Here is a 26140-nt window from a genome sequence, read left to right as displayed (position 1 = left end):
AGCTGTGTATCTATGAAGAGTGATCGGTCAAATCCTCGTCTTATTCATTTTAAAGAACAACAACCGTCTGCTGCAAAGAAGTAAGCTGTAACTGAATGCAAACAGCTGCTCAGAATAACTGATCTTCTACTGCTGATATTTAACAACTCTGTGAAGAAAACTGGTCAAACTAATCCACCATTTTCTGTCTGAGACATGAAATGATTGTTTCACTTGTTACGTGCACAAACTACAGTATGTGTGACTGTTTGTATGAACACAGACAAACAGTGACTGATAGATGTGATTCTACTGAGTGTTTCCTGTTGTGAAAGCTTGTAGGTTGAAAAGTGTCCAGCAGCAGAGTTCAGACTCCTCTGTACCCAGCTGTGTGTCCCTGAGGACTGATCAGTCTGTTGCATTACTTTCACATTTAATCATTTTCACACATTTTTATCCAAATTGACTTTAAGACAGAAAGACAGTGAAGCATTAGAGGACAGTGACTGAGACAGAGGTGTGGTACAAACTGTTGTATATCTGAGCAGGTACAAGTGAAATGATGAAAAGTGCTGAACAAAGGTTAGTTTGTTTTTAATAACTAAAGTAATCAATGACTGATAATAGATGAGTTCATTATGAAATGCCTCAAACAACAACAAAGTAGTGCAACAATCACTAAAAGTGCTAAAAGGTTGAAGGGGCTCAAATGTTGAGGTTGTATGACTGTGTGTGAATGTGTGAATGTGACATGTAGTGTAAAAGCGTTTCGAGTGGACATAACGACTAGAAAAGTGCTATATAAGTATAGTCATATCATAAAAGTAGAACAGTGGAATGAGAGCCTGATATAAATGTTATTCTGGACTTTGATACTCAGGTTGTTTTATGAAGGATTATAGTTCATGTTTATTGACGAGTCTGTTGGTCACAGTGATTTGATAAAGCATTGATGTTTTAATCATTTTATAACTTAATGAAACTAATGACTATGGTTACCATGGTTACACACGGTGTTGGCAGTGTCTGACATTAATGGTTTGTAACCAGTGAGCTCCCCCTGGTGGTCAGTGAGGAAACTGCTGTCCTTACATCCATCATTCAATAGAGTTAAAGTTCTCTTCAACCAGCTGTACATCTATTCTAGGTGTACTGTATATGTGAATGTGCTTTATCTTTTTCCATGTTGACTCTAATGAAGACACAGTCGTGTTAAACATGAGTCTGTTTGAAATCTATCAATGTGCCACAGTTCCTCTTTTCCTCTGAAGGTTTCTGTCATTGTTGAAAGATGTGCAGAAAACCTCTTTTCACCTGAGGTTCAGACTTTATTCAACTTTACTGTGTTGATCCTTTTCTTGTTGATAGCTGCTAGTTTCTCCAACAGTTACTGAGGCTGAAGACTAAACAGTGAATTTCCTCCCTGCTGCCCTTCCTCTCTGTCTATCAGGATCCATCAGAGACCAGACTCCTCCGGACCTGGACCTGGACCTGGACCTGGACATGGACCTGAACCTGAACATGGACCTGGACCTGACCCCAGCTGTTTATCTATGAAGAGTGATCGGTCAAATCCTCGTCTTATTCATTTTAAAGAACATCAACCATCTGCTGCAAAGAAGTAAGCTGTAACTGAATGCAAACAGCTGCTCAGAATAACTGATCTTCTACTGCTGATATTTAACAACTCTGTGAAGAAAACTGGTCAAACTAATCCACCATTTTCTGTCTGAGACATGAAATGGTTGTTTCACTTGTTACGTTCACAAACTACAGTATGTGTGACTGTTTGTATGAACACAGACAAACAGTGACTGATAGATGTGATTCTACTGAGTGTTTCCTGTTGTGAAAGCTTGTAGGTTGAAAAGTGTCCAGCAGCAGAGTTCAGACTCCTCTGTACCCAGCTGTGTGTCCCTGAGGACTGATCAGTCTGTTGCATTACTTTTATATTTAATCATTTTCACACATTTTATCCAAATTGACTTTAAGACAGAAAGACAGTGAAGCATTAGAGGACAGTGACTGAGACAGAACTGTGGTACAAACTGTTGAATATCTGAGCAGGTACAAGTGAAATGATAAAAAGTGCTGAACAAAGGTTAGTTTGTTTTTAATAATTAAAATAATCAATGACTTATAATAGATGAGTTCATTATGAAATGCCTCAAACTACAACAAAGTAGTGCAACAATCACTAAAAGTGTTAAAAGGTTGAAGGGGCTCAAATGTTGAGGCGTTCACAGAGGAGCTCAGTTTTCCGGTGTTCCTTAAACACACCGTGTGGAGCTGACTAACTCAGTCCACCATCACACGACCAGAAACCAGACGAGTCTGGATCCTGATTTCATACCAGGCTGTGATGGTTCTACCAGACATCATAGTGGCTGCTGGTGGACTGCTGAGCTTTATATGGATCAGTGATTGTTATATTTTTACACTCCATGAACAAACATGAGGGAGGTAAATATGAGGAACACTGTTGAATATATAAAGCACTCCAGTAATCCACCAGCCACTATCACCTCAATGAGAAACATTAGAATTATTACATTTCTGACCAAGTCAACAAGAACTGAAAATGTACAAACTTTGTAAAGTAAAAGTTAGATAGCAGAGCTGTTATATTAGATCCTAATAAAGTGGCCAGTGAATGTATTTCTCACATTAACTCATTAAAACCATAAAAGTAGAACAGTGGAATGAGAGCCTGATATAAATGTTGTTCTGGACTTTGATACTCAGGTTGTTTTATGAAGGTTTATAGTTTATGTTTATTGATTGTTGGTCACAGTGATTTGATAAAGCTTTAATGTTTTATACATTTTATAACTCAATGAAGCGAATGACTATGGTTACCATGGTTACACACAGTATTAGTTAACCTCTTCCACTAGAAGCCCTACTTGCAGCTTTCTGCTCGTCCAAACTCTCCATTAAGTCAGAAAACCTTCATTTAAATACTGCTGTCTGCTCCTGTTGTCATTTGCACAGTTATTCTTAGTAGATCACGCTGGCCAAACGTGCACACACAATTTAGTACCCTTTATTTGGGATCTTAGTAAATCAGGCCCAGTGTTGGCAGTGTCTGACATTAATGGTTTGTAGCCAGTGAGCTCCCCCTGGTGGTCAGTGAGGTGAACAGCTGGCCTCAGTTTTCCTGTCAGTCTACAATGATCCTGCAGGATGGAGCACAGTTCATGTTGATGTGTGACAGAGTTTCTTCATCAGTCAGACAGACTGAGGAGACAGCAGAAATCATTCAGTGTGAACAGTTTCAATCCTTAGAGGAAAAACTGATGAGAGCACACTGACTGATTAACAGACACAGTAATTGTACTTTTTGTCCCTTAACTCTGATTGGTCTGTTTCTGATGGAGCATGGAAAACTGCTGTCCTCACATCCATCATTCAATAGAGTTAAAGTTCTCTTCTACAAGCTGTACATCTATTCTAGGTGTACTATATATATATATTTGATATATTTGGCTTCTGATTCACACATTATTTCCAGTTTTTCATCTTTTGCAGTGATGATTCAGTCAGGAGAGTTTGGTAATGACCCAACTATCAGTCACCTCACAATGTTTATGAGAACATAGTCCAGACTTTTACTGGAAGAATCTTTATAATTATCTGCAAGAACTTTTCTCACCTCACAGTAGACATCAAGACAGCCATCTCAGTATCCATCAGTCCAGACTCCCCTGAACTCAGCTGTGTGTCCTTGGAGAATGATTGGTCAGTTAGACCTGATGATGAAAACAGATGGACTTGTTGTTCTGACACTTCTTAATGAGATATAAAGGTGGTCAGCCATCTCCTCTGTCAGAATGACTTATCACAGCTTACATTAGTGTTTACATCTAGGTTTTCATTGGAATAAATAACAACAGAACACAAACATGTAAATAAGCCAAAACTGTGTTCAGTCTGTAGTGCAAACATAATGTTACATTCCTCATGATTCCTCCACAGAGGATATATCAAATATATTAGCAGTACATGTTACAGTGTCATCTGGTTACAGTGTGAAATCATCCTGTGTTTATTAGGAGGAAGCTGGAAAAACAGAGTGACCACACTGAAAAACATCATTTTACTTCAAGGAAAAGACATCACCATGTTGATGAAAGGTAAGGATATAAAACTGGAAGCAAAATTAAATTGTCTGATTTTATTAAAGTTTGATGACCAACCCACACTGGCTCTAGCTGCCTTGCTCAAAGGATCTACAGCAGTGTGCAGTGAGGGAGGGAGAGCTGCATGGAGGGTTGGTGAGAGCTGTTGAGACTAAACCAAACTGACTCTGAGCTGAAAGCTACAAACAGACTGAGCTGTTGATTCTCAGTGGGATCAGCAGGACTAGTAAAGCTTTACCACTACAGGGAGTCATCTGATTCTCTGTTCACATCCAAATATCACTTGATGGACCTTTAGCTTGTGTTTGTCTCTGTGTGGACAGACATAATGTGAGCTCATTCTTCATGATTCCTCCACAGAGTGGACCAGGAGAGCTCAGAGGTTCCCAGTGGTCAGTCTGCCCAGCAGCATCAAACACACCTGGACTCCATATTTATGGTCTGTACATGTACAACAACTACTTTTACATCTATTGTGTTCACAATCATCTCCATGCTGCACTTTGTAGACCAGTGGATTGTCAGTGTGTCCAACATGGATCTGATGTTTGCTTCATGATGTTAGTTTGATTGTGTCATTCATATATTATTCTGTTCCAGCTGCTGGAGGACAACATCGTGACTTTTGTGAAGAACGAGCTGAAGAAGATGCAGAAGCTTCTGAGTCCAGATTACCCAGAATGCTTAGAGAGTCAGAGTGAGGATGAGGAGGTGTTGGACGGTGAGGAGGAAGAGCAGAGGAGGAAGAGCAGAGAGGCATTTCTGAAGATCACACTGCACTTCCTGAGGAGAATGAAGCAAGAGGATCTGGCTGACTGTCTGCAGATCAGTAAGAGGATTTCTATAAAGATTTAACATGATGGATAAATGATACATTTACTGAAGTCTCAAGAGATGGAGGAAAATATGTTTATATGTTAATTATTTAGGGCATTTGATAAGCAGCTGAAACTTGTCAACAGGCTTGATAATGACTTCATTATTACAATCAGGTGTATTACAGTGGGGAGATACCTAAAACATGCAGGGCAGAAGCTCTCCAGGAGCAGGGTTGGAGACCATTGCTTTAGGAGAATTAAACTGCAGGATTTTCTTTATTAATAAATAAATAATCTTATTTCTTGTGTTCATTTAGGAAGTCCTGCAGGTTGTCAGTCTAAACTCAAGTCTAACCTGCAGAAGAAGTTCCAGTGTCTGTTTGAGGGGATCACTAAAGAAGGAAACCCAACCCTTCTGAATGAGATCTACACACCGCTCTACATCACAGAGGGAGGGACTGCAGAGGTCAATGATGAACATGAGATCAGACAGATTGAAACAGCATCCAGGAAACCAGACAGACCAGAAACAACAATCAGACAAGAAGACATCTTTAAAGCCTCACCTGGAAGAGATGAACCAATCAGAACAGTGATGACAAAGGGAGTGGCTGGCATTGGGAAAACAGTCTTAACACAGAAGTTCACTCTGGACTGGGCTGAAGACAAAGCCAACCAGGACATACACTTCACATTTCCATTCACTTTCAGAGAGCTGAATGTGCTGAAAGAGAAAAAGTACAGCTTGGTGGAACTTGTTCATCACTTCTTTACTGAAACCAAAGAAGCAGGAATCTGCAGGTTTGAAGAGTTCCAGGTTGTGTTCATCTTTGACGGTCTGGATGAGTGTCGACTTCCTCTGGACTTCCACAACACTGAGATCCTGACTGATGTTACAGAGTCCACCTCAGTGGATGTGCTGCTGACAAACCTCATCAGGGGGAAACTGCTTCCCTCTGCTCGCCTCTGGATAACCACACGACCTGCAGCAGCCAATCAGATCCCTCCTGAGTGTGTCGGCATGGTGACAGAGGTCAGAGGGTTCACTGACCCACAGAAGGAGGAGTACTTCAGGAAGAGATTCAGAGATGAGGAGCAGGCCAGCACCATCATCTCCCACATCAAGACATCACGAAGCCTCCACATCATGTGCCACATCCCAGTCTTCTGCTGGATCACTGCTACAGTTCTGGAGGATATGTTGAAAAGCAGAAAGAGGGAAGAGCTGCCCAAGACCCTGACTGAGATGTACATCCACTTCCTGGTGCTTCAGGCCAAACTGAAGAACATCAAGTATGATGGAGGAGCTGAGACAGATCCACACTGGAGTCCAGAGAGCAGGGAGATGATTGAGTCTCTGGGAAAACTGGCTTTTGAGCAGCTGCAGAAAGGCAACCTGATCTTCTATGAATCAGACCTGACAGAGTGTGGCATCGATATCAGAATAGCCTCAGTGTACTCAGGAGTGTTCACACAGGTCTTTATAGAGGAGAGAGGGCTCCACCAGAACAAGGTGTTCTGCTTCGTCCATCTGAGTGTTCAGGAGTTTCTGGCTGCTCTTCATGTCCATCTGACATTCATCACGTCTGGAGTCAATCTGCTGGCAGAACAACAAACAACCTGTTTCTATCAGAGTGCTGTAGACAAGGCCTTAAAGAGTCCAAATGGACACCTGGACTTGTTCCTCCGCTTCCTCCTGGGTCTTTCACTGCAGACCAATCAGAGTCTCCTACGAGGTCTGCTGACACAGACAGGAAGTAGCTCACAGACCAATCAGGAAACAGTCAAGTACATCAAGAAGAAAATCAGTGAGAATGTGTCTGCAGAGAGAAGCATCAATCTGTTCCACTGTCTGAATGAACTGAATGATCGTTCTCTAGTGGAGGAGATCCAACAGTACCTGAGATCAGGAAGTCTCTCCACAGATAAACTGTCTCCTGCTCAGTGGTCAGCTCTGGGCTTCATCTTACTGTCATCAGAAAAAGATCTGGACGTGTTTGACCTGAAGAAATACTCTGCTTCAGAGGAGGCTCTTCTGAGGCTGCTGCCAGTGGTCAAAGCCTCCAAAAAAGCTCTGTAAGTACACAGATAGATAGATAGATTTCCTTGTATTGTCATTCCACATATATACCAGACAGGTACAAAATGGAACAAAATACTGGCAGTTCAAAAGTCTTATTGCAGTTGGGAAAGAAGCTGGTGGAGCGGTGCCGTCTGTCTGAGGGCAGAAGGGTGAATGGTTGGGGTTGGTTGGGTCTGCAATGATCTTGGTGGCTTTGACGGATAGTGGCTCTGTGCAATGTACTTGATGGGTGTGAGAGGAGCGGCCTTCACCACTCTCTGCAGGGCCTTTCGGTCTGAGGCAGTGCAGCCCTCATACCATCAATCAATCAATCAATCAATCAATCAACCAATATTTATTTGTATAGCGCCAAAGTATTTGTATGGAGATGCAGTTGGTCAGTATGCTCTCCACCATACCCTTGTAGAAGGTAGTTAGGATGGAAGGGGGAAGGTGCACTTTCCTCAGCCAGCGCAGGAAGTGTAGTCGCTGGTGGGCTTTCTTGGTCAGGGAGGATGTGTGCTTGGTCCAGCTGACTCTTCCTTGTTGATAGCTGACTAAGTCATACATTATCTTTTCCTTAATTCACAGTGGCTTCTCTCCACTTTACCCTGGCTTTGGGGATGATACTGTATGGCAAGATAGATATTTATTTTGTCCTTAGGGAAATTCATGGTGCACCATACGACAATCGTCAGATAAATACACATGCAGAACAAACATCCACTACCCTACACTAGACATCCATAACGCCACAGTAAACACTGCCCCAAAACTTATATCAGCAATACAGACAGTATGCAACGACCACACTGCTACCAACACCAACAAACCAACATACGAAGTGCAACATCTTCTATGACAGAGGTTCAATTATTCATTTCACTGTTTTTCATCATTAAAAATAAACCTACAAAGAAAATTACAACAGCCAAATAAACAAGTCCACTGATGAGGCAATGATTTCTAATATGGTCTAATATATATGATAATGAACAACAATAAATGTGTTCCATGTTCCAAGTTAAATTACAACACGGTCCACAATAGTCTGTGCAAATATAAAGACAGACTCTGATTCACATGTTGATAGAGTTCAAAGGGACCCTTTTCCCCTGCCAAAATTTAGCCCTAACTTTTGGAGCATTATTTAGCTTCCTTCTCAACAAGCTAGCATGATATGGCACCAATACATGCCACATATCATCTAGTTTAATATATCACTATCTTCACTCTAGATTTAAAACTGAGCCTGTTATAGTCTCTAACAGACAGTAATGCATTTTACATGTGAAATTTTTCATGAAATCAGATATTAATGCATTGATTTTGACAGAAATAATAAAGACACCATAACCTCTTACTATTTCTTCTCCAGGCTCAGTGACTGTAATCTCTCAGAGAGAAGCTGTGCAGCTCTGTCCTCAGTTCTCAGCTCCCAGTCCTCTAGTCTGAGAGATCTGGACCTGAGTAACAACAACCTGCAGGATTCAGGACTGAAGCAGCTTTCTGCTGGACTGGAGAGTCCAAACTGTGGACTGGAAACTCTCAGGTCAGGATTCATCAACCTGTTCAACAGATGAATAGTTGTAGGATTGCATCATCTCATATGGTTTATCAAGCAGTTTTTACTAAACTTCAGCAGATGAGAATTACTTTTCATGCAGATGTTTATTAGTTCTTTTTCTATTTTGTTTCTGTTGAATTGTTGAATACCACAGATGATTTTACAGATTTCTTTCTAAATCTGTCTAAATGCCTTTATACCCGGACAGAGAAGTGTTAAGAGAGTGTTCCTCAAGCACTAATTTCATTATTATCACTCATATTAACCACTGCAAAGTCACAAAGGGAGGCGACATGAAATAAAAAAAATATCTACCTAATAAAATACAGAACAAACCTGTAAAACAAAAACTTAACTCTTCATGAATTGTTTTTTTTTTTTGGCATTTAGAGGTAAAAACATCAGATTAAAACATGTTGCTGAATCCTCCCTCAGCTGCTGACTTTTAGTGAGCTAGTTTGGAGACAGTTTGTTGTTGTATGTGACTGCACACAGCAGTACTCTCACACTGTGTGACATGTGTGTTGTTTTGTGTGTTTGCAGCCTGTCAGGATGTCTGATCACAGAGGAAGGCTGTGCTTCTCTGGCCTCAGCTCTGCGGGACAACCCCTCCCATCTGAAAAAGCTGGACCTGAGCTACAATCACCCAGGACACTCAGGAGAGAAGATCATGTCTGCTGGACTGGAGGATCCACACTGGAGACTGGACACTCTCAGGTATGGACAGACAATGTGTGATAGAGGAGGAAGAGCTGGGAACATTTTCTCTGTCAGAGCTGATTACAGATCTCAACTGAATCTTTGACTTTTTCTTCTTTCTAACTGAAGTTTTCTGTAAATGTTGAAAGTTAAACCTGATTAGATTCAATCAGGGTTTCAGAAGGATTGGGATAGTGGATTCAGATTGGATCAAAGTGTATGAAAGCCCAACCCCACATTAGAAGAGAATAATAAAACAGTAGACTAGAGCCATGTAACGTCCATGTTAGCATGCTGAAAGAGAACGTGCTGCTCTGACCCCCCCCCCCCCCCTCCTCCTTTCAGCCTGCAGCCTGCTGGAGTCCGATGGTTGACACCAGGTCTGAGGAAGTGTAAGTGTGTTTTCATTTCATTCATCAAACTGTGACATCACTCATTCCCATCCTGCTGAGGATGAAGATGATGTCATCATCAAACAGATGATAGATCAATAACTGCAGCTGTATTGTGTCTCGTTCTCTCCATTAGATTTCTGTGAACTGGAACTGGATCCAAACACAGCAAACAAAAGACTCAAACTGTCTGATAACAACAGGAAGGTGACACATGTGAAGGAGAAGGAGTCATATCCTGATCATCCAGACAGATTTGATCAAAAGCGTCAGCTGCTGTGTAGAAATGATCTGACTGGTCGCTGTTACTGGGAGGTTGAGTGGAAAGGAGGAGTTTATATTTCAGTGGCTTACAGAGGAATCAGCAGGAAAGGAGACAGTGAAGACAGTGGGTTAGGATGGAATGATCAGTCCTGGAGTCTGAGGTGCACTAATGGTGGTTACTCTGTCTGGCATGATAACAAAGGATCAACAATCTCCTCTGCCTCTGGTAGAGTAGCAGTGTATGTGGACTGTCCTGCTGGCACTCTGTCCTTCTACAGAGTCTCCTCTGACACACTGATCCACCTCCACACCTTCAACACCACATTCACTCAGACTCTGTGTGCTGGGTTTGGGTTTAATGCACATGACAAGTCTGGTTCCTCAGTGTCTCTGTGTCCTCTGTAGGAGAAAAGAAGTACTTTACAACAATGATATTACATGTACCAACAGCATATGTATGAGCAAATGTACAATGACATAAGGCAATCAACCTAGACCTAGTGTGCAGTTGTCTGTCCAGGAAGTGCACCGGATGTTGACTGAAGTCTGCATACACTAATATCATCCAGACTGGACTACTGTAACTCCCTCTACATATCCCGTCTACAACTTATCCAGAACCTCCATCCTCATTACAGGATAACATTCAAAATTCTCCTAATTTGTCTTTAAATCCTTTCATGGTCTCATCTCCACATATATCTCAGAACTTCTCGCCCCCTGCAACACCAACAGACCCTCAGATCCTCCCACCTTAGCATGTTAGCAGGGTCCCGCTCATTCTGTTGGCACTTTTAAATTTGTGCTTACATTTTGTCCTATTTTAATTTTGATCCTTCCATGCTTGTATATACATATGTTTGCTTTTGTGTGATTTTTCCTCACATAAAATAAGCTCAGTCAGATATGCAGTAAACAATGTTTTATAAAACATATAACTGTTAATGTAGCTGAATACAATAATTTCATATAGACTGATCCGTTCATTTTTAATACATTTATATATTTACGTATTTTGATGATATTTGTACATATGGAGCTCAGAGACAGAGCTGTTGTTCTGTCCAGTAAAAACATGACGCTTCACTTTACATTCAGACTAAAGTGACAGCTACAGTTGTTAGATTTCATCTGTGAGACCAACATTTATCTTCCAAAAGGAATGAAATCATATGAACTCCAGCACCACTACAGCTGTTCAAAGGCCTTATCTCAGACCTTGTTTTAATGGATTTTAAATGTTTTTAACTTCACCATTATTTTTATGTTACCTTGTATTCTTTCATTGTTTTATTTTCTTCTATGTACCCATCTAATAATGGTTTGAGTTGTTAATAATCATAAATGCTAAAAAGGGATGTTTCTCAGTAGGAGGACAGCAGACTTCCAGAGAACAAAATGGACTGGAGCACACCAATTCATTTACAACCTTTAACTGAACAAACAGACATTTCAACTCTACTGAGTCTTCATCTGAGTCAAAATGGCAGTAAAGAGATAATGACGAGAATGATGTACATATGACCTCAAAACTAATGGATCTGAATGTTAAAGTATGAAGCTGTCATGGTGTTTAAAATAAATTCAGGTTATTCTATGATATGTTCAGTTAGAAATAAATAAACAAGAAACAGCAACTTAACCAATAAAGTGAAAGAATAATTAAACTGGTTGTGGTGTCATGGTTCAGTCCCAGTCTGTCCCAGTCTGGCTCCATTATCCACCAGTCGCCCTCAGACTGTCCCTGTTGGACTGATGGGAGATGGACAGACAGGATAGATTGCAGATGATACTAAAGGAACACTTGAGGAACTATTGCTCGTTGTATTTAACCTTTGTCCTGACATTGAAGGAACTACAGAGCTCGGTGTAATCAGTGGTGCTTCGTCTTCACCTGGTTAAGAAGTTGGGTTTCTACATGATGTAAGCTAACTTTGCACTGACAGTTGCAATTTATAAATATTTGTATTTTTGTTATTTGGCTTCATCTGTTTGTAGTATAGTATCATTGTGTCTCATTGGACCAGATTCAACGTGTGCGCACTGATTCATTCTTAAATCACGTGAACGAGAGATTTATGAGAATTTGACGTGTTCACGAGTTTTCTCATATTTAGGCTCTTTTCTTAGGAACAAACAAAATGTACGAGTGGTCTTTTCCCTTCATGCTTTCCCTCCTCACCTGCCCTGCATTAGTCTCATCAGCCAATCACCTCCCAGCCTGCCCTCACCACCAGTTCCTTGTTGTTTCATTAGTTCAGTTTGTGTTTAAGTCCTGGCTTTCAGTAGCCTGGGTAAACTCATGCTCTCAGTCCAGTGAGATTCTACTTCGTTTAGACAGTTAGCATGGCCAAAAAGGACAACATTTTTTGCCTGAGATAGGGAACCAATCACAGAATGGGGAGGCGGGCTCAAGACGACGATGATGATGACTGTAGAGTGACTCTGTTTACAACCAGCATGGCAGCCACGGAGCTGCAGCAACCGTTCAAAGCAGCAGCAGATTGTCTGCTAAATAAATTGGAAGGCAAGTCCACTTTGAAAATCCTTCATAAACAGGAAGTGTTCACGCTGCTCCCTACAGGCTCTGAATACCTCATTGTGTATTGTTGTTATGATTGGCAGTAAGTTTGTCCAGTAGCGTACAGAAGCATTTGATTGGTTTTCAGTTCACTGCTGTTTGATCTTTGGTTCTGTATTCTGTTTCAGTCTGATCTGCCAGTTTTTATATTTTGAGTGCAGGCATGCAGTTAGTGTCTGTCTGAAGTGACTCATTTTATCTATAATAAAAGTTAACAGGAGAAATAATAGATCATGAAAAGAAAAATCTTTCTAATGAATAAAGTTGTTGATGAAATCAGAGATGATGAATCAGAGATGAATCAGAGAAAAAAATATAACACTTGGCATTGAACACCTCATTGACCACCAGGGGGCGCACTGGTTGCAACCCATGAATGTAATATGCAGCCAAAGCTAAACGTCCTGTATCCTGGGAGACCACAGGGAGACCACGTCTGCCCCATATTCACCAACCTTAGTGGCTGAGAGAATGTCATCCTCCAGATCAAACATGGCTGCAGGAGCACCCACATCCCCTGCACCAGTCCCAGACTGGAGGACTAGGAAGAGGGATTTCATCTGGTTAAGCACCTCAGTTAACTGGTCGACCATAGAGGCAAGTTTCTTCCTGGAGTCAATCGCTGGGCGAGATTGAGACATTCAGTGCTTGAAGCGTCGCCCTGGCAGTCAGTGAGAATGAAAAAGAACTGCATCTTTCTACATGTCAGCAGCTCAAAGATGAACTTTACTGTTTGTTGAGCCTCAGTCTCATGTTGGAGTTTTTCAGCTTCTCCTTCTGGTCATTAGAAATGATTTGGCGCCATCTGGTGGCTCAAAGATAAACTGCATGATGTCAGTACACTGAGCTGCAGCAGTTACACAATTAATTGATTAGTCATTGATTTAACAGAAAATTATGCAATATAGATAGATAGATCTTTATTGTCATTGTATATGATACAACAACATTAAAATTTGAGCAATCTCTTTCAGATAGCAGCATAGGATAAAATATATAAAAATATAAATGTATAAATACACAAAAGCTAACACATTCACACAAGCACATCTCACACATACACATGCTCTCATTAATAAATAACTTAAATAACTAAAAGATAAAAACAGCAGTTATTGCACTGAGGAGGTGAAGGAGTGTGTATGAGACATGTTATGATTTTGCAGTCTGATTAATCATTTAGTCATTTTTAAGAACATTATTTGTCTCCAGATGCTCTGATGTGGAGAGATGGGTCTGGGTCAGGGTCAGGGTCTGGCTCTGATGTGGAGAGATGGGTCAGGGTCTAGGTCAGGGTCAGGGTCTGGCTCTGATGTGGAGAGATGGGTCAGGGTCTGGGTCAGGGTCAGGGTCAGGGTCTGGCTCTGATGTGGAAAGATGTGTTGATATAATAACATGCTGACATCGTTCAATCATCTGTTTAAACAGTTTGTATTTACTATATTTATATAATTTAGTTACTAAGTCATATCACAGTAAATGTGACCTGATTATAATGATTTAATACATTTCCACTTTTGATTGATCATGTTTAGGACTAATGTGATGACATAAAAACAACTCATAGATAAATGAAACTATTTAAATAGTGTTTATGTCAGTGTGAGTCAGTGAATGTAAATCCTCCTCCATGCATCATGTGTGCTGCTCTTCACTTCACTGCAGCTTCATGGCGCCATCTAGTGGACCGATAGTAGAAGTACAGCAGCTGATGGCAGCTTGCATGTGAATATACAGCAGCTCATTTCTATGAAGCACAAGAAGGTTGAGATTGTGGAGAAGCAGCTGATATGATTGATTGCTTTCAGCTGTGCTCACAGTGTTTCCTCCACAGATGAAGGTAGAAAGTGTCTGTGAGCTGATGTGAATGTGTAACATGATTCATTTTGGATTATAGGACGAGCTGCTGCTTCCTGCTCTGACTTGTTATAGCAGAGTGTAAATACAGGAAGTGATTCCTGAGCGCCTCCATCACATCTACAGTCTGAACTCACATGTTGAACGTAAAGAAAGGTTGATGTTTGTTTCAGTGATCAGGAGGTTTTTACAGCATGTTAGAGTGGCAGCAGGAAGGCAGCTGTAGGTCACATATGTGTTATATTACAGCAGCTGATCTTTGAGCTCTTACTTGCAGTGTCACACTGCTTTATGCTTTTATTGGTGTCCAGGTTCATTGTCTCTGTGTCTCAGTGTGACAGCAGCCTGAGCTCTCAGAGGAATAACACTCTTTTTGAAACAGACCTGGTCCAGACAGCAGAGAGCTGCACAGAGAAAACCTTCATGGGAAGACGTTGAGTAAGTGGACCTTTATTTGCTTTGAAATGTCTTCATTAGGATCTCTAATGTTTCATCTTCATCACAAACAAGCTGCTCTGTGTTTGTTGCTGTGTTGACTTCCTGAATAGAAAAAGACTCTCATCATTTCATCACTGATTTCTGGTGTTTGTTTAATTTGAATTGTCTTCATTATGATGGCTAATGTCCGACCTTCATCACACAAAGTTCATCCAGCAGTAAATCCTCTGAATAACAGCTGGCTGCCTTTTAAATCAGAGTCTACATGTAGAAACACACTTTTGATTTCCTGATGAGTTTTTCTGTCAGACTGCAGAATAATAATGAACCTGTGTGTGTGTGTCTTCATCAGGTGCTGCAGGTTACCAACATGGAAAGGTATTACACTCAACATTTCACATGACAGCTGATACTGTTTGATCCTCACTGTTCAGTCTGACGGTGTTTCAGTTAAACATTAACTCATTAAAACTATAAAAGTATAATTTGATATGAGAGCCTGATATAAATTGGACTTTGATACTCAGGTTGTTTTATGAAGGATTATAGTTCATGTTTATTGAGCAGTCTGTTGGTCACAGTGATTTGATAAAGCTTTAATGTTTTAATCATTTTATAACTCAATGAAACTAATTACTATGGTTACCATGGTTACACACAGTGTTGACAGTGTCTTACATTAATGGTTTGTAACCAGTGAGCTCCCCCTGGTGGTCAGTGAGGTGAACAGTTGGCCTCAGTGTTCCTGTCAGTCTACAATGATCCTGCAGGATGTAGCACAGTTCATGTTGATGTGTGACAGAGTTTCTCCATCAGTCAGACAGACTGAGGAGAGAGCAGAAATCATTCAGTGTGAGCAGTTTCAAACCTTAGAGGAACAACTGATGTTCAGACTTTCAACTTTACTGTGTTGATCCTTTTCTTGTTGATAGCTGCTAGTTTCTCCAACAGTTACTGAGGCTGAAGACTAAACAGTGAATTTCCTCCTTGCTGCTCTTCCTCTCTATCAGGATCCATCAAAGACCAGACTCCCCTGGACCTGAACCTGGACCTGAACATGGACCTGGACCTGAACCTGAACCTGAACCTGAACTCAGCTGTGTATCTATGAAGAGTGATCGGTCAACTGATTGCCTCACTGATTTGAAAGAACAACAACCGTCTGCTGCAAAGAAGTAAGCTGTGACTGAATGCAAACAGCTGCTCAGAATAACTGATCTTCTACTGCTGATATTTAACAACTCTGTGAAGAAAACTGGTCAAACTAATCCACCATTTTCTGTCTGAGACATGAAATGATTGTTTCACTTGTTACGTGCACAAACTACAGTATGTGTGACTGTTTGTATGAACACAGACAAACAGTGACTGATAGATGTGATTCTACTGAGTGTTTCCTGTTGTGAAAGCTTGTAGGTTGAAAGTGTCCAGCAGCAGAGTTCAGACTCCTCTGTACCCAGCTGTGTGTCCCTGAGGACTGATCAGTCTGTTACATTACTTTCACATTTAATCATTTTCACACATTTTTATCCAAATTGACTTTAAGACAGAAAGACAGTGAAGCATTAGAGGACAGTGACTGAGACAGAGCTGTGGTACAAACTGTTGTATATCTGAGCAGGTACAAGTAAAATGATAAAAAAGTGCTGAACAAAGATTAGTTTGTTTTTAATAATTAAAGTAATCAATGACTGATAATAGATGAGTTCATTATGAAATGCCTAAAACAACAACTATTTACCATTTATCTTAAAAGTAGAACAGTGGAATGAGAGCCTGATATGAATGTTGTTCTGGACTTTGATACTCAGGTTGTTTTATGAAGGATTATAGTTCATGTTTATTGATTGTTGGTCACAGTGATTTGATAAAGCTTTCATGTTTTAATAATTTTATAACTCAATCAATAACTATGGTTACCATAGTTACACATGGTGTTGGCAGTGTCTTACATTAATGGTTTGTAGCCAGTGAGCTCCCCCTGGTGGTCAGTGAGGTGTACAGCTGGCCTCAGTGTTCCTGTCAGTCTACAATGATCCTGCAGGATGGAGCACAGTTCATGTTGATGTGTGACAGAGTTTCTTCATCAGTCAGACAGACTGAGGAGAGAGCAGAAATCATTCAGTGTGAACAGTTTCAAACCTTAGAGGAAAAACTGATGAGAGCACACTGACTGATTTTATAGACTGCATCCATCAAGATGTTAGTGTGTGGAGGATGGAAACTGCTGTCCTCACATCCATCATTCAATAGAGTTAAAGTTTGTCTTTTAATATCTAAATTAATCAATGACTGGGAATAGATGAGTGCATTACAAAATGCCTTAAACAACAGGAAGGTAGTGCAACAATCACCAAAATTGCTAAAATGTTAAAGGAGCTCAAATATTGAGGTTTTCACAGAGGAGCTGAGCTTTCCTTATCCGTTCTTGATTTGGGGATGATGTAATTTCTTAATTCACCTTTAACTGTTCAGACATTTACACAGGAATCTTAATATAAACCAAACTGATCCAGAATGTAAACATGAACTAATTCAAACGGCTTGACATTAAATCAGGTTTCCTCAAAGTGCCATATTTAGCTTTTCACACTTTTCCCAGGAAGCTCTGTGATTGGATGTTTGTTGGTTAAATTGACCTTGGGAGATGTAATTTATTTGTCTCCTTCAGTTTTTATTTCCAGTTTTTCATATTTTATAGTGGTGATTCAGTCAGAGTTTGGTAATGACACAAACTGCCCTACACAAACTTACCAGTAAAAAACAAACACTGGCACTGGGATGCCAGGTGATCAACTTTGTAAATCAACTTTGTAGTCATCAGACCTGGATACTCGGGCGAAGAGAAGAGCTTTTCGCTGATCACCAATGGTGAGGGGGGTTCACCTTGAGATGCTGAAGGCTCTGGACATTGTGGGGCTGTCATGGAAGTCAGGGACCCATGGACTGACAGACCAGGATGAAGGTCCCCATTTTTAAAAAGTGGATCTGAGGCTCCAACTATTAGGGGTCACATTACTCAGCCTCCCAGGAAAAGCTAATGCTGCTGCTGGAAAGGAGGCTCCGGCTGATTGTGAACCTCTGATTCAGGAGGAGAGATGTGGATTCTGTCCTGGCCATGGAACAGTGGACCAGCTCTTCACCCTGCAGGGATACTGGAGGGTCTACATGTGAAAAAGGCTTAGAACCTTGTTGGAGGTGTTGTGGGAGTTTGGGGTACCGGGGTCACTGCTCTGAACCATTCTGTCCCTATACAACTGCTGTGAGAGCTGTGTTCACATTCTCTGCAGTAAGTCAGACCTGGTCTCAGTGGGTGTTGGGCTCCACCAGGGCTGTCCCTGGTCTCTGATCCTGTTTGTGATCTTAATGGAGTCTCAAGGTGCAGCTGGGGGGAGGAGAGAGTCCAGTTTTGGGACCTCAGAATCACCTCTCTACTGTTTACGGTTGATGTTGTTCTGTTGGACTCTACAGGTGAAGACCTCCAACAGGCTCTGGGACAGTTTGCAGCTGAATGTGAAGTGGTCGGGTGGGTAGTCAGCATCTCCACATCTGAGGCCATGGTTCTCTGCTGGAACAAGGTGGACTGCCTCCTCAGTGGTGGGAGAGAGTTGCTTGCCAAAGTGGAGGAGTTTAAGTATCTGGGGGTCTTGTTCATAGTGAGGGTCAGATGGAGCGTGAGATTGACAGGTGGATGGGTGCAGCATCAGCAGTGATGACCGTCCTGGTGGAGAAAGAGCTGAGCCTGAAGGTGAAGCTCTCAGTTTAGCAGTCAGTCTACGTCCCAACCCTCACCTATGCTCACCAGCTTTGGGTAGTGACCCAAACAATGAGATGCTGGATCCAAGCAGAGAGTGTCTGGGCTCAGCCTTAGAGACCGGGTCAGGAGTTAGAGCCGCTGCTCCTTCACATGGAAAGGAGCCAGCTGAAAATGGTTGGATGAATTTCAGCATTGAGTGCCATTATGCGCACCATGTGGCATATTACAAATTGCAAAAACATGACTGATCTACAGTTACTTAAGTAATGTCTCTCCTTATGTATACAGGGTCATAAGTTGCTAGGACAACTAATTTAACTTAAATATCGTGCAAGCCGGTTTTGGGGGTTTCCATGGAGGATGACTATTCTCCACCAAATGGCCAGCTGTGATTATGCATTCCTTGCTTGCTAAATTCTTGAAATATCTCCAACCGTTCACGAGATCTACCAGCCATTATTGTTTTCACAACAAGTACAACGTAACCCACCTGTTGTTCCATCTTACCTTACCTACTTACCTGGCTTTTCATCATTTTTACCTGCCTTGGTTTTTGTTTTGTTATATAGTTTTATGATGGGTCATGATTAATTGTGTGTGATGCTGAATGTATGCAGTAGTATGTCAAAATACCACTGTGATGGGCACTAGCAATTTGGTTGTATTTTAAATATAGTGACAATAAAAGCTTTTTATCATGATCAATACCCCTTTTCTGGCCATCAAAACACATATGACATGCTTTTCTTCTTCCCTAAACTCCTAACTGACAGCCAAACCTGGTATCCATCCTTTGCCAAGTGTTTGCTCATGGGGGAACATTGGGTCTCTGTATATAATATATGTAATATATAAATTAAATTGACTGACTCACTTAACACAAACTATTTGCAGTTCTGAAAATCCCAATATTTGTCATCATCAGAGCCTCTTTTCATCTCTGAATCTAGACAACTGCTTAATCATTCATCGCACTATTTTTAAGAGTCTCAGTCTTAATAGGATGTTTTAGGGTCCGCATTGCCCCTGGTGCTATTGTGGACTTCCTATGCAGGGCACCCAGACTATGGAACTCCCTCCCCCCACACATAAGACAGTCAGACTCCATCACAACATTCAAATCCAAACTAAAAACACACCTGTTCAAACTGTCATACTCACTTTGACACTGTGCACTACACTTGTTTTTAGGTTTTTGGGTTGATGTCTGGTTTTAATAATGTTTGTTGTTTTATTCTGTGGGATTCTTTGTAAGGTGACCTTGGGTGACTTGAAAGGTGCCATCAAATAAAATGTATTATTATTATTATTATTATTAATTACCTATACTTATCAATCATTTTTCTTGATAAATCATTTAAACACAGCATGTTGTTGATGTGGTACTTGCTAGTGAAACACATTCACATTGGGACTTGACCACTACAACCAGTCTGATACAACCACACACTGGCTCTAGCTGCCTTGCTCAAAGGATCTACAGCAGTGTGCAGTGAGGGAGGGAGAGCTGCATGGAGGGTTGGTGAGAGCTGTTGGGACTAAACCAAAGTGACTCTGAGCTGAAAGCTACAAACAGACTGAGCTGTTGATTCTCAGTGGGATCAGCAGGACTAGTAAAGCTTTACCACTACAGGGAGTCATCTGATTCTCTGTTCACATCCAAATATCACTTGATGGACCTTTAGCTTGTGTTTGTCTCTGTGTGGACAGACATAATGTGAGCTCATTCTTCATGATTCCTTCACAGAGTGGACCAGGAGAGCTCAGAGGTTCCCAGTGGTCAGTCTGCCCAGCAGCATCAAACACAGCTGGACTCCATATTTATGGTCTGTACATGTACAACAACTACTTTTACATCTATTGTGTTCACAATCATCTCCATGCTGCACTTTGTAGACCAGTGGATTGTCAGTGTGTCCAACATGGATCTGATGTTTGCTTCATGATGTTAGTTTGATTGTGACATTCATATATTATTCTGTTCCAGCTGCTGGAGGACAACATTGTCACTTTTGTGAAGAACGAGCTGAAGAACATGCAGAAGCTTCTGAGTCCAGATTACCCAGAATGCTTAGAGAGTCAGAGGGAGGATGAGGAGGTGTTGGACGGTGAGGAGGAAGAGCAGAGGAGGAAGAGCAGAGATGCATTTCTGAAGATCACACTGCACTTCCTGAGGAGAATGAAGCAGGAGGAGCTGGCTGAACGTCTGCAGAACAGTAAGAGGATTTCTATAAAGATTTAACATGATGGATAAATGAGACATTTACTGAAGTGTCAAGAGATGGAGGAAAATATGTTTATATGTACATTATTTAAGGGAATTAAACCTGCCAGATTTCCTTTGTTAGTAAATAATTGCTACTTATTTTCATTCTTGTCTATTCATTCAGGAAATCCTGCAGGTTGTCAGTCTAAACTCAAGTCTAACCTGCAGAAGAAGTTTGAGTGTCTGTTTGAGGGGATCGCTAAAGCAGGAAACCCAACCTTTCTGAATGAGATCTACACACCGCTCTACATCACAGAGGGAGGGACTGCAGAGGTCAATGATGAACATGAGGTCAGGCAGATTGAAACAGCATCCAGGAAACCAGACAGACCAGAAACAACAATCAGACATGGAGACATCTTTAAAGCCTCACCTGGAAGAGATGAACCAATCAGAACAGTGATGACAAAGGGAGTGGCTGGCATTGGGAAAACAGTCTTAACACAGAAGTTCACTCTGGACTGGGCTGAAGACAAAGCCAACCAGGACATACACTTCACATTTCCATTCACTTTCAGAGAGCTGAATGTGGTGAAAGAGAAAAAGTACAGCTTGGTGGAACTTGTTCATCACTTCTTTACTGAAACCAAAGAAGCAGGAATCTGCAGGTTTGAAGAGTTCCAGGTTGTGTTCATCTTTGACGGTCTGGATGAGTGTCGACTTCCTCTGGACTTCCACAACAATAAGAACCTGACTGATGTTACAGAGTCCACCTCAGTGGATGTGCTGCTGACAAACCTCATCAGAGGGAAACTGCTTCCCTCTGCTCGCCTCTGGATAACCACACGACCTGCAGCAGCCAATCAGATCCCTCCTGAGTGTGTCGGCATGGTGACAGAGGTCAGAGGGTTCACTGACCCACAGAAGGAGGAGTACTTCAGTAAGAGATTCAGAGATAAGAAGCAGGCCAGCACCATCATCTCCCACATCAAGACATCACGAAGCCTCCACATCATGTGCCACATCCCAGTCTTCTGCTGGATCACTGCTACAGTTCTGCAGACCATCAAAGACAGAGCGGGAGGAGAGCTGCCCAAGACCCTGACTGAGATGTACATCCACTTCCTGGTGGTTCAATCCAAACGGAAGAATGTCAAGTATGATGGAGGAGCTGAGACAGATCCACACTGGAATAAAAAGAACAAGAAGATGATTGAGTCTCTGGGAAAACTGGCTTTTGAGCAGCTGCAGAAAGGCAACCTGATCTTCTATGAATCAGACCTGACAGAGTGTGGCATCGATATCAGAGCAGCCTCAGTCTACTCAGGAGTGTTCACACAAGTCTTTAAAGAGGAGAGAGGGGTGTACCAGGACAAGGTGTTCTGCTTCGTCCATCTGAGTGTTCAGGAGTTTCTGGCTGCTCTTCATGTCCATCTGACATTCACCAAGTCTGGAGTCAATCTGCTGACACAAACAACATCCCAGAAGTCTGAAACTAAAAAAGAATCTGCGTCACATTTCTACCAGAGTGCTGTGGACGAGGCCTTAAAGAGTCCAAATGGACACATGGACTTGTTCCTCCGCTTCCTCCTGGGTCTTTCACTGCAGACCAATCAGACTCTCCTACGAGGTCTGCTGACACAGACAGGAAGTAGCTCACAGACCAATCAGGAAACAGTCGAGTACATCAAGAAGAAGATCAGTGAGAATGTGTCTGCAGAGAGAAGCATCAATCTGTTCCACTGTCTGAATGAACTGAATGATCGTTCTCTAGTGGAGGAGATCCAACAGTACCTGAGATCAGGAAGTCTCTCCACAGATGAACTGTCTCCTGCTCAGTGGTCAGCTCTGGGCTTCATCTTACTGTCATCAGAAAAAGATCAGGACGTGTTTGACCTGAAGAAATACTCTGCTTCGGAGGAGGCTCTTCTGAGGCTGCTGCCAGTGGTCAAAGCCTCCAAAAAAGCTCTGTAGGTGGATTTATTCATCACCATTTCAATATTTTGCTCTCTTTCCAACAAGACAGAAACAGAAACTAGAATGTCAATTCTAGAAAATGTGTGTGAGAGCTAGAAACTGTAATTTGTTGCTCAAACAGCAGGTATTTCAAAAAATATTTTAGTGCCAATGATCAAATACCACAGAATTGTTCAGCATCCCATGGGGATTGGAACTGGGAACTGAACATGTGGCATGCACCCTAACCACTCAACCATCTGCGCGTTGCATGCTTTTTTATGTGTAAAGTATTTCAAATTAAATCAGAAATTAATGCATTAATTTTGACAGCACTAATAAAGACACAATAACATCTTACTTTTTCCTCTTCATTTCCTCACCAGACTGACTGACTGTAACCTCTCAGAGAGAAGCTGTGCAGCTCTGTCCTCAGTTCTCAGCTCCCAGTCCTCTAGTCTGAGAGATCTGGACCTGAGTAACAACAACCTGCAGGATTCAGGAGTGAAGCAGCTTTCTGCTGGACTGGAGAGTCCACACTGTGGACTGGAAACTCTCAGGTCAGGATTCATCAACCTGTTCAACAGATGAACAGTTAAAATCTGAATGACATTAGAGGATAAACATTAAACCTGTGTGGGATTGTCTCTGCTGAATCTTCCCTCAGCTGCTGACTTTTTCCATCCGGCTGGATGCTCAACGTTCTGGAGCTCCCTGATTCACTTCAGTTTGTTGTTGTATGTGACTGCACACAGCAGTACTCACACTGTGTGACGTGTGTTGTTTTGTGTGTTTGCAGCCTGTCAGGATGTCTGATCACAGAGGAAGGCTGTGCTTCTCTGGCCTCAGCTCTGAGGTCCAACCCCTCCCATCTGAGAGAGCTGGACCTGAGCTACAATCATCCAGGAGACTCAGGAGAGAAGATCTTGTCTGCTGGACTGGAGGATCCACACTGGAGACTGGACACTCTCAGGTATGGACAGACAATGTGTGATAGAGGAGGAAGAGCTGGAAACATTTTCTCTGTCAGAGCTGATTACAGATCTCAACTGAATCTTTGACTTTTCTTCTTTCTAACTGAAGTTTCCTGTAAATGTTGAAAGTTAAACCTGATTAGATTCAATCAGGGTTTCAGAAGGATTGGGATAGTGGATTCAGATTGGATCAAAGTGTATGAAAGCCCAACCCCACATTAGAAGAGAATAATAAAACAGTAGACTAGAGCCATGTAACGTCCATGTTAGCATGCTGAAAGAGAACGTGCTGCTCTGACCCCCCTCCTCCTTTCAGCCTGCAGCCTGCTGGAGTCCGATGGTTGACACCAGGTCCGAGGAAGTGTAAGTGTGATTTCATTTCATTCATCAAACTGTGACATCACTCATTCCCATCCTGCTGAAGATGAAGATGATGTCATCATCAAACAGATGATAGATCAATAACTGCAGCTGTATTGTGTCTCGTTCTCTCCATCAGATGCCTGTGAACTGGAACTGGATCCAAACACAGCAAACAGAAGACTCAAACTGTCTGACAACAACAGGAAGGTGACACATGTGGAGGAGGATCAGTCATATCCTGATCATCCAGACAGATTTGGGGTCTGGCCTCAGCTGCTGTGTAGAAATGTTCTGACTGGTCGCTGTTACTGGGAGGTCGAGTGGAAAGGAGGAGTTTTTTCATCAGTGACGTACAGAGGAATCAGAAGGAAAGGAGACAGTGCTGACTGTGGGTTTGGAAGGAATGATCAGTCCTGGAGTCTGAGATGCTCTGATGGTGGTTACTCTGTCTGGCACAACAACAATGGAGCGTCCATCTCCTCCTCCTCCTCCTCTTCCTCCTCTGCCTCTGGTAGAGTAGCAGTGTATGTGGACTGTCCTGCTGGCACTCTGTCCTTCTACAGAGTCTCCTCTGACACACTGATCCACCTCCACACCTTCAACACCACATTCACTGGACCTCTGTATGCTGGGTTTGGGTTTCGGTCACATGACAAGTTTGGTTCCTCAGTGTCTCTGTGTTCTCTGTAGGAGAAAAGAATTACTTTACAACAAAGACATTAAATGTACCAACAGCATAACCTGAAAACAAAAATAAATTGTACATAAAACATTCTAACCACATTAGTCAAAATGTACAATGACAAGGCAATCAACCTAGACCTAGTGTGCAATTGTCTGTCCAACAAGTGCAAGTTGACTGAAGTCTGCAAAGTGGACCAGAACTGATGTTCTGTCCAGTAAAAACATGAAGCTTCACTTTACATTCAGACAAACTAAAGTGACAGCTACATTTGTTAGATTTCACCTGTGACCAACATTTATCTTCCAAAAGGAATGAAATCATATGAACTCCAGCACCACTACAGCTGTCCAAAGGCCTTATCTCAGACCTTGTTTTAATGGATTTTAAATGTTTTTAACTTCACCATTATTTTTATGTTACCTTGTATTCTTTCATTGTTTTATTTTCTTCTATGTACCCATCTAATAATGTTTTGAGTTGTTAATAATCATAAATGCTAAAAAGGGATGCTTCTCAGTAGGAGGACAGCAGACTTCCAGAGAACAAAATGGACTGGAGCACACCAATTCATTTACAACCTTTAACTGAACAAACAGACATTTCAACTCTACTGAGTCTTCATCTGAGTCAAAATGGCAGTAAAGAGATAATGATGAGAATGATGTACATATGACCTCAACACTAATGGATCTGAATGTTAAAGTATGAAGCTGTCATGGTGTTTAAAATAAATTCAGGTTATTCTATGATATGTTCAGTTAGAAATAAATAAACACGAAACAGCAACTTAACCAATAAAGTGAAAGAATAATTAAACTGGTTGTGGTGTCATGGTTCAGTCCCAGTCTGTCCCAGTCTGGCTCCATTATCCACCAGTTGCCCTCAGACTGTCCCTGTTTGTTGGACTGATGGGAGATGGACAGACAGGATAGATTGCAGATGATATTAAAGGAACACTTGAGGAACTATTGCTTGTTGTATTTAACCTTTGTCCTGACATTGAAGGAGCTACAGAGCTCGGTGTAATCAGTCGTGCTTCGTCTTCACCTGGTTAAGAAGTTGGGTTTCTACCTGATGTAAGCTAACTCTCCCAGCCTGCCCTCACCACCTGTTCCTTGTTGTTTCATTAGTTCAGTTTGTATTTAAGTCCTGGTTTTCAGTTTACTGCTGTTTGATCTTTGGTTCTGTGATCTGTTTCAGTCTGATCTGCCAGCTTTAATTGAGTGATGTAGTACTGCAGTATTACAGTAAAAGTAGTGATATATATTATTATAGTAGTTTATACTACTTTATATACAGTTAGCTAGTTTAGTCCAGTGGTTCTCAACCTAAGGGTGGGGCCCCTCCAAAGGGTCAGCAGATAAATGTACTAGTACCTCTAACCGTAGTACAGTAAAGTA

At 41.7% G+C, this 26140-nt stretch overlaps 1 protein-coding gene across 1 annotated transcript; it reads left to right on the top strand.

The window, feature by feature from the left end:
* LOC128355427 (NLR family CARD domain-containing protein 3-like) lies at nt 1-24745 on the top strand. Its single transcript, XM_053315666.1, has 9 exons — nt 1-80; nt 4482-4560; nt 4722-4950; nt 5257-7015; nt 8380-8553; nt 23105-23278; nt 23518-23691; nt 24009-24055; nt 24192-24745. Exons 1-9 carry the CDS (start codon nt 13-15, stop codon nt 24743-24745), a joined length of 3258 nt encoding a protein of 1085 aa, XP_053171641.1. The 5' UTR covers nt 1-12.
* Nucleotides 24746-26140: the final 1395 nt, after the last annotated feature.

Source organism: Scomber japonicus, chromosome 3 (genome assembly GCF_027409825.1).
Source record: "Scomber japonicus isolate fScoJap1 chromosome 3, fScoJap1.pri, whole genome shotgun sequence".
NCBI classification, from domain to species: Eukaryota; Metazoa; Chordata; class Actinopteri; order Scombriformes; family Scombridae; genus Scomber; species Scomber japonicus.
This window is presented reverse-complemented; position numbering and strand designations above follow the sequence as displayed.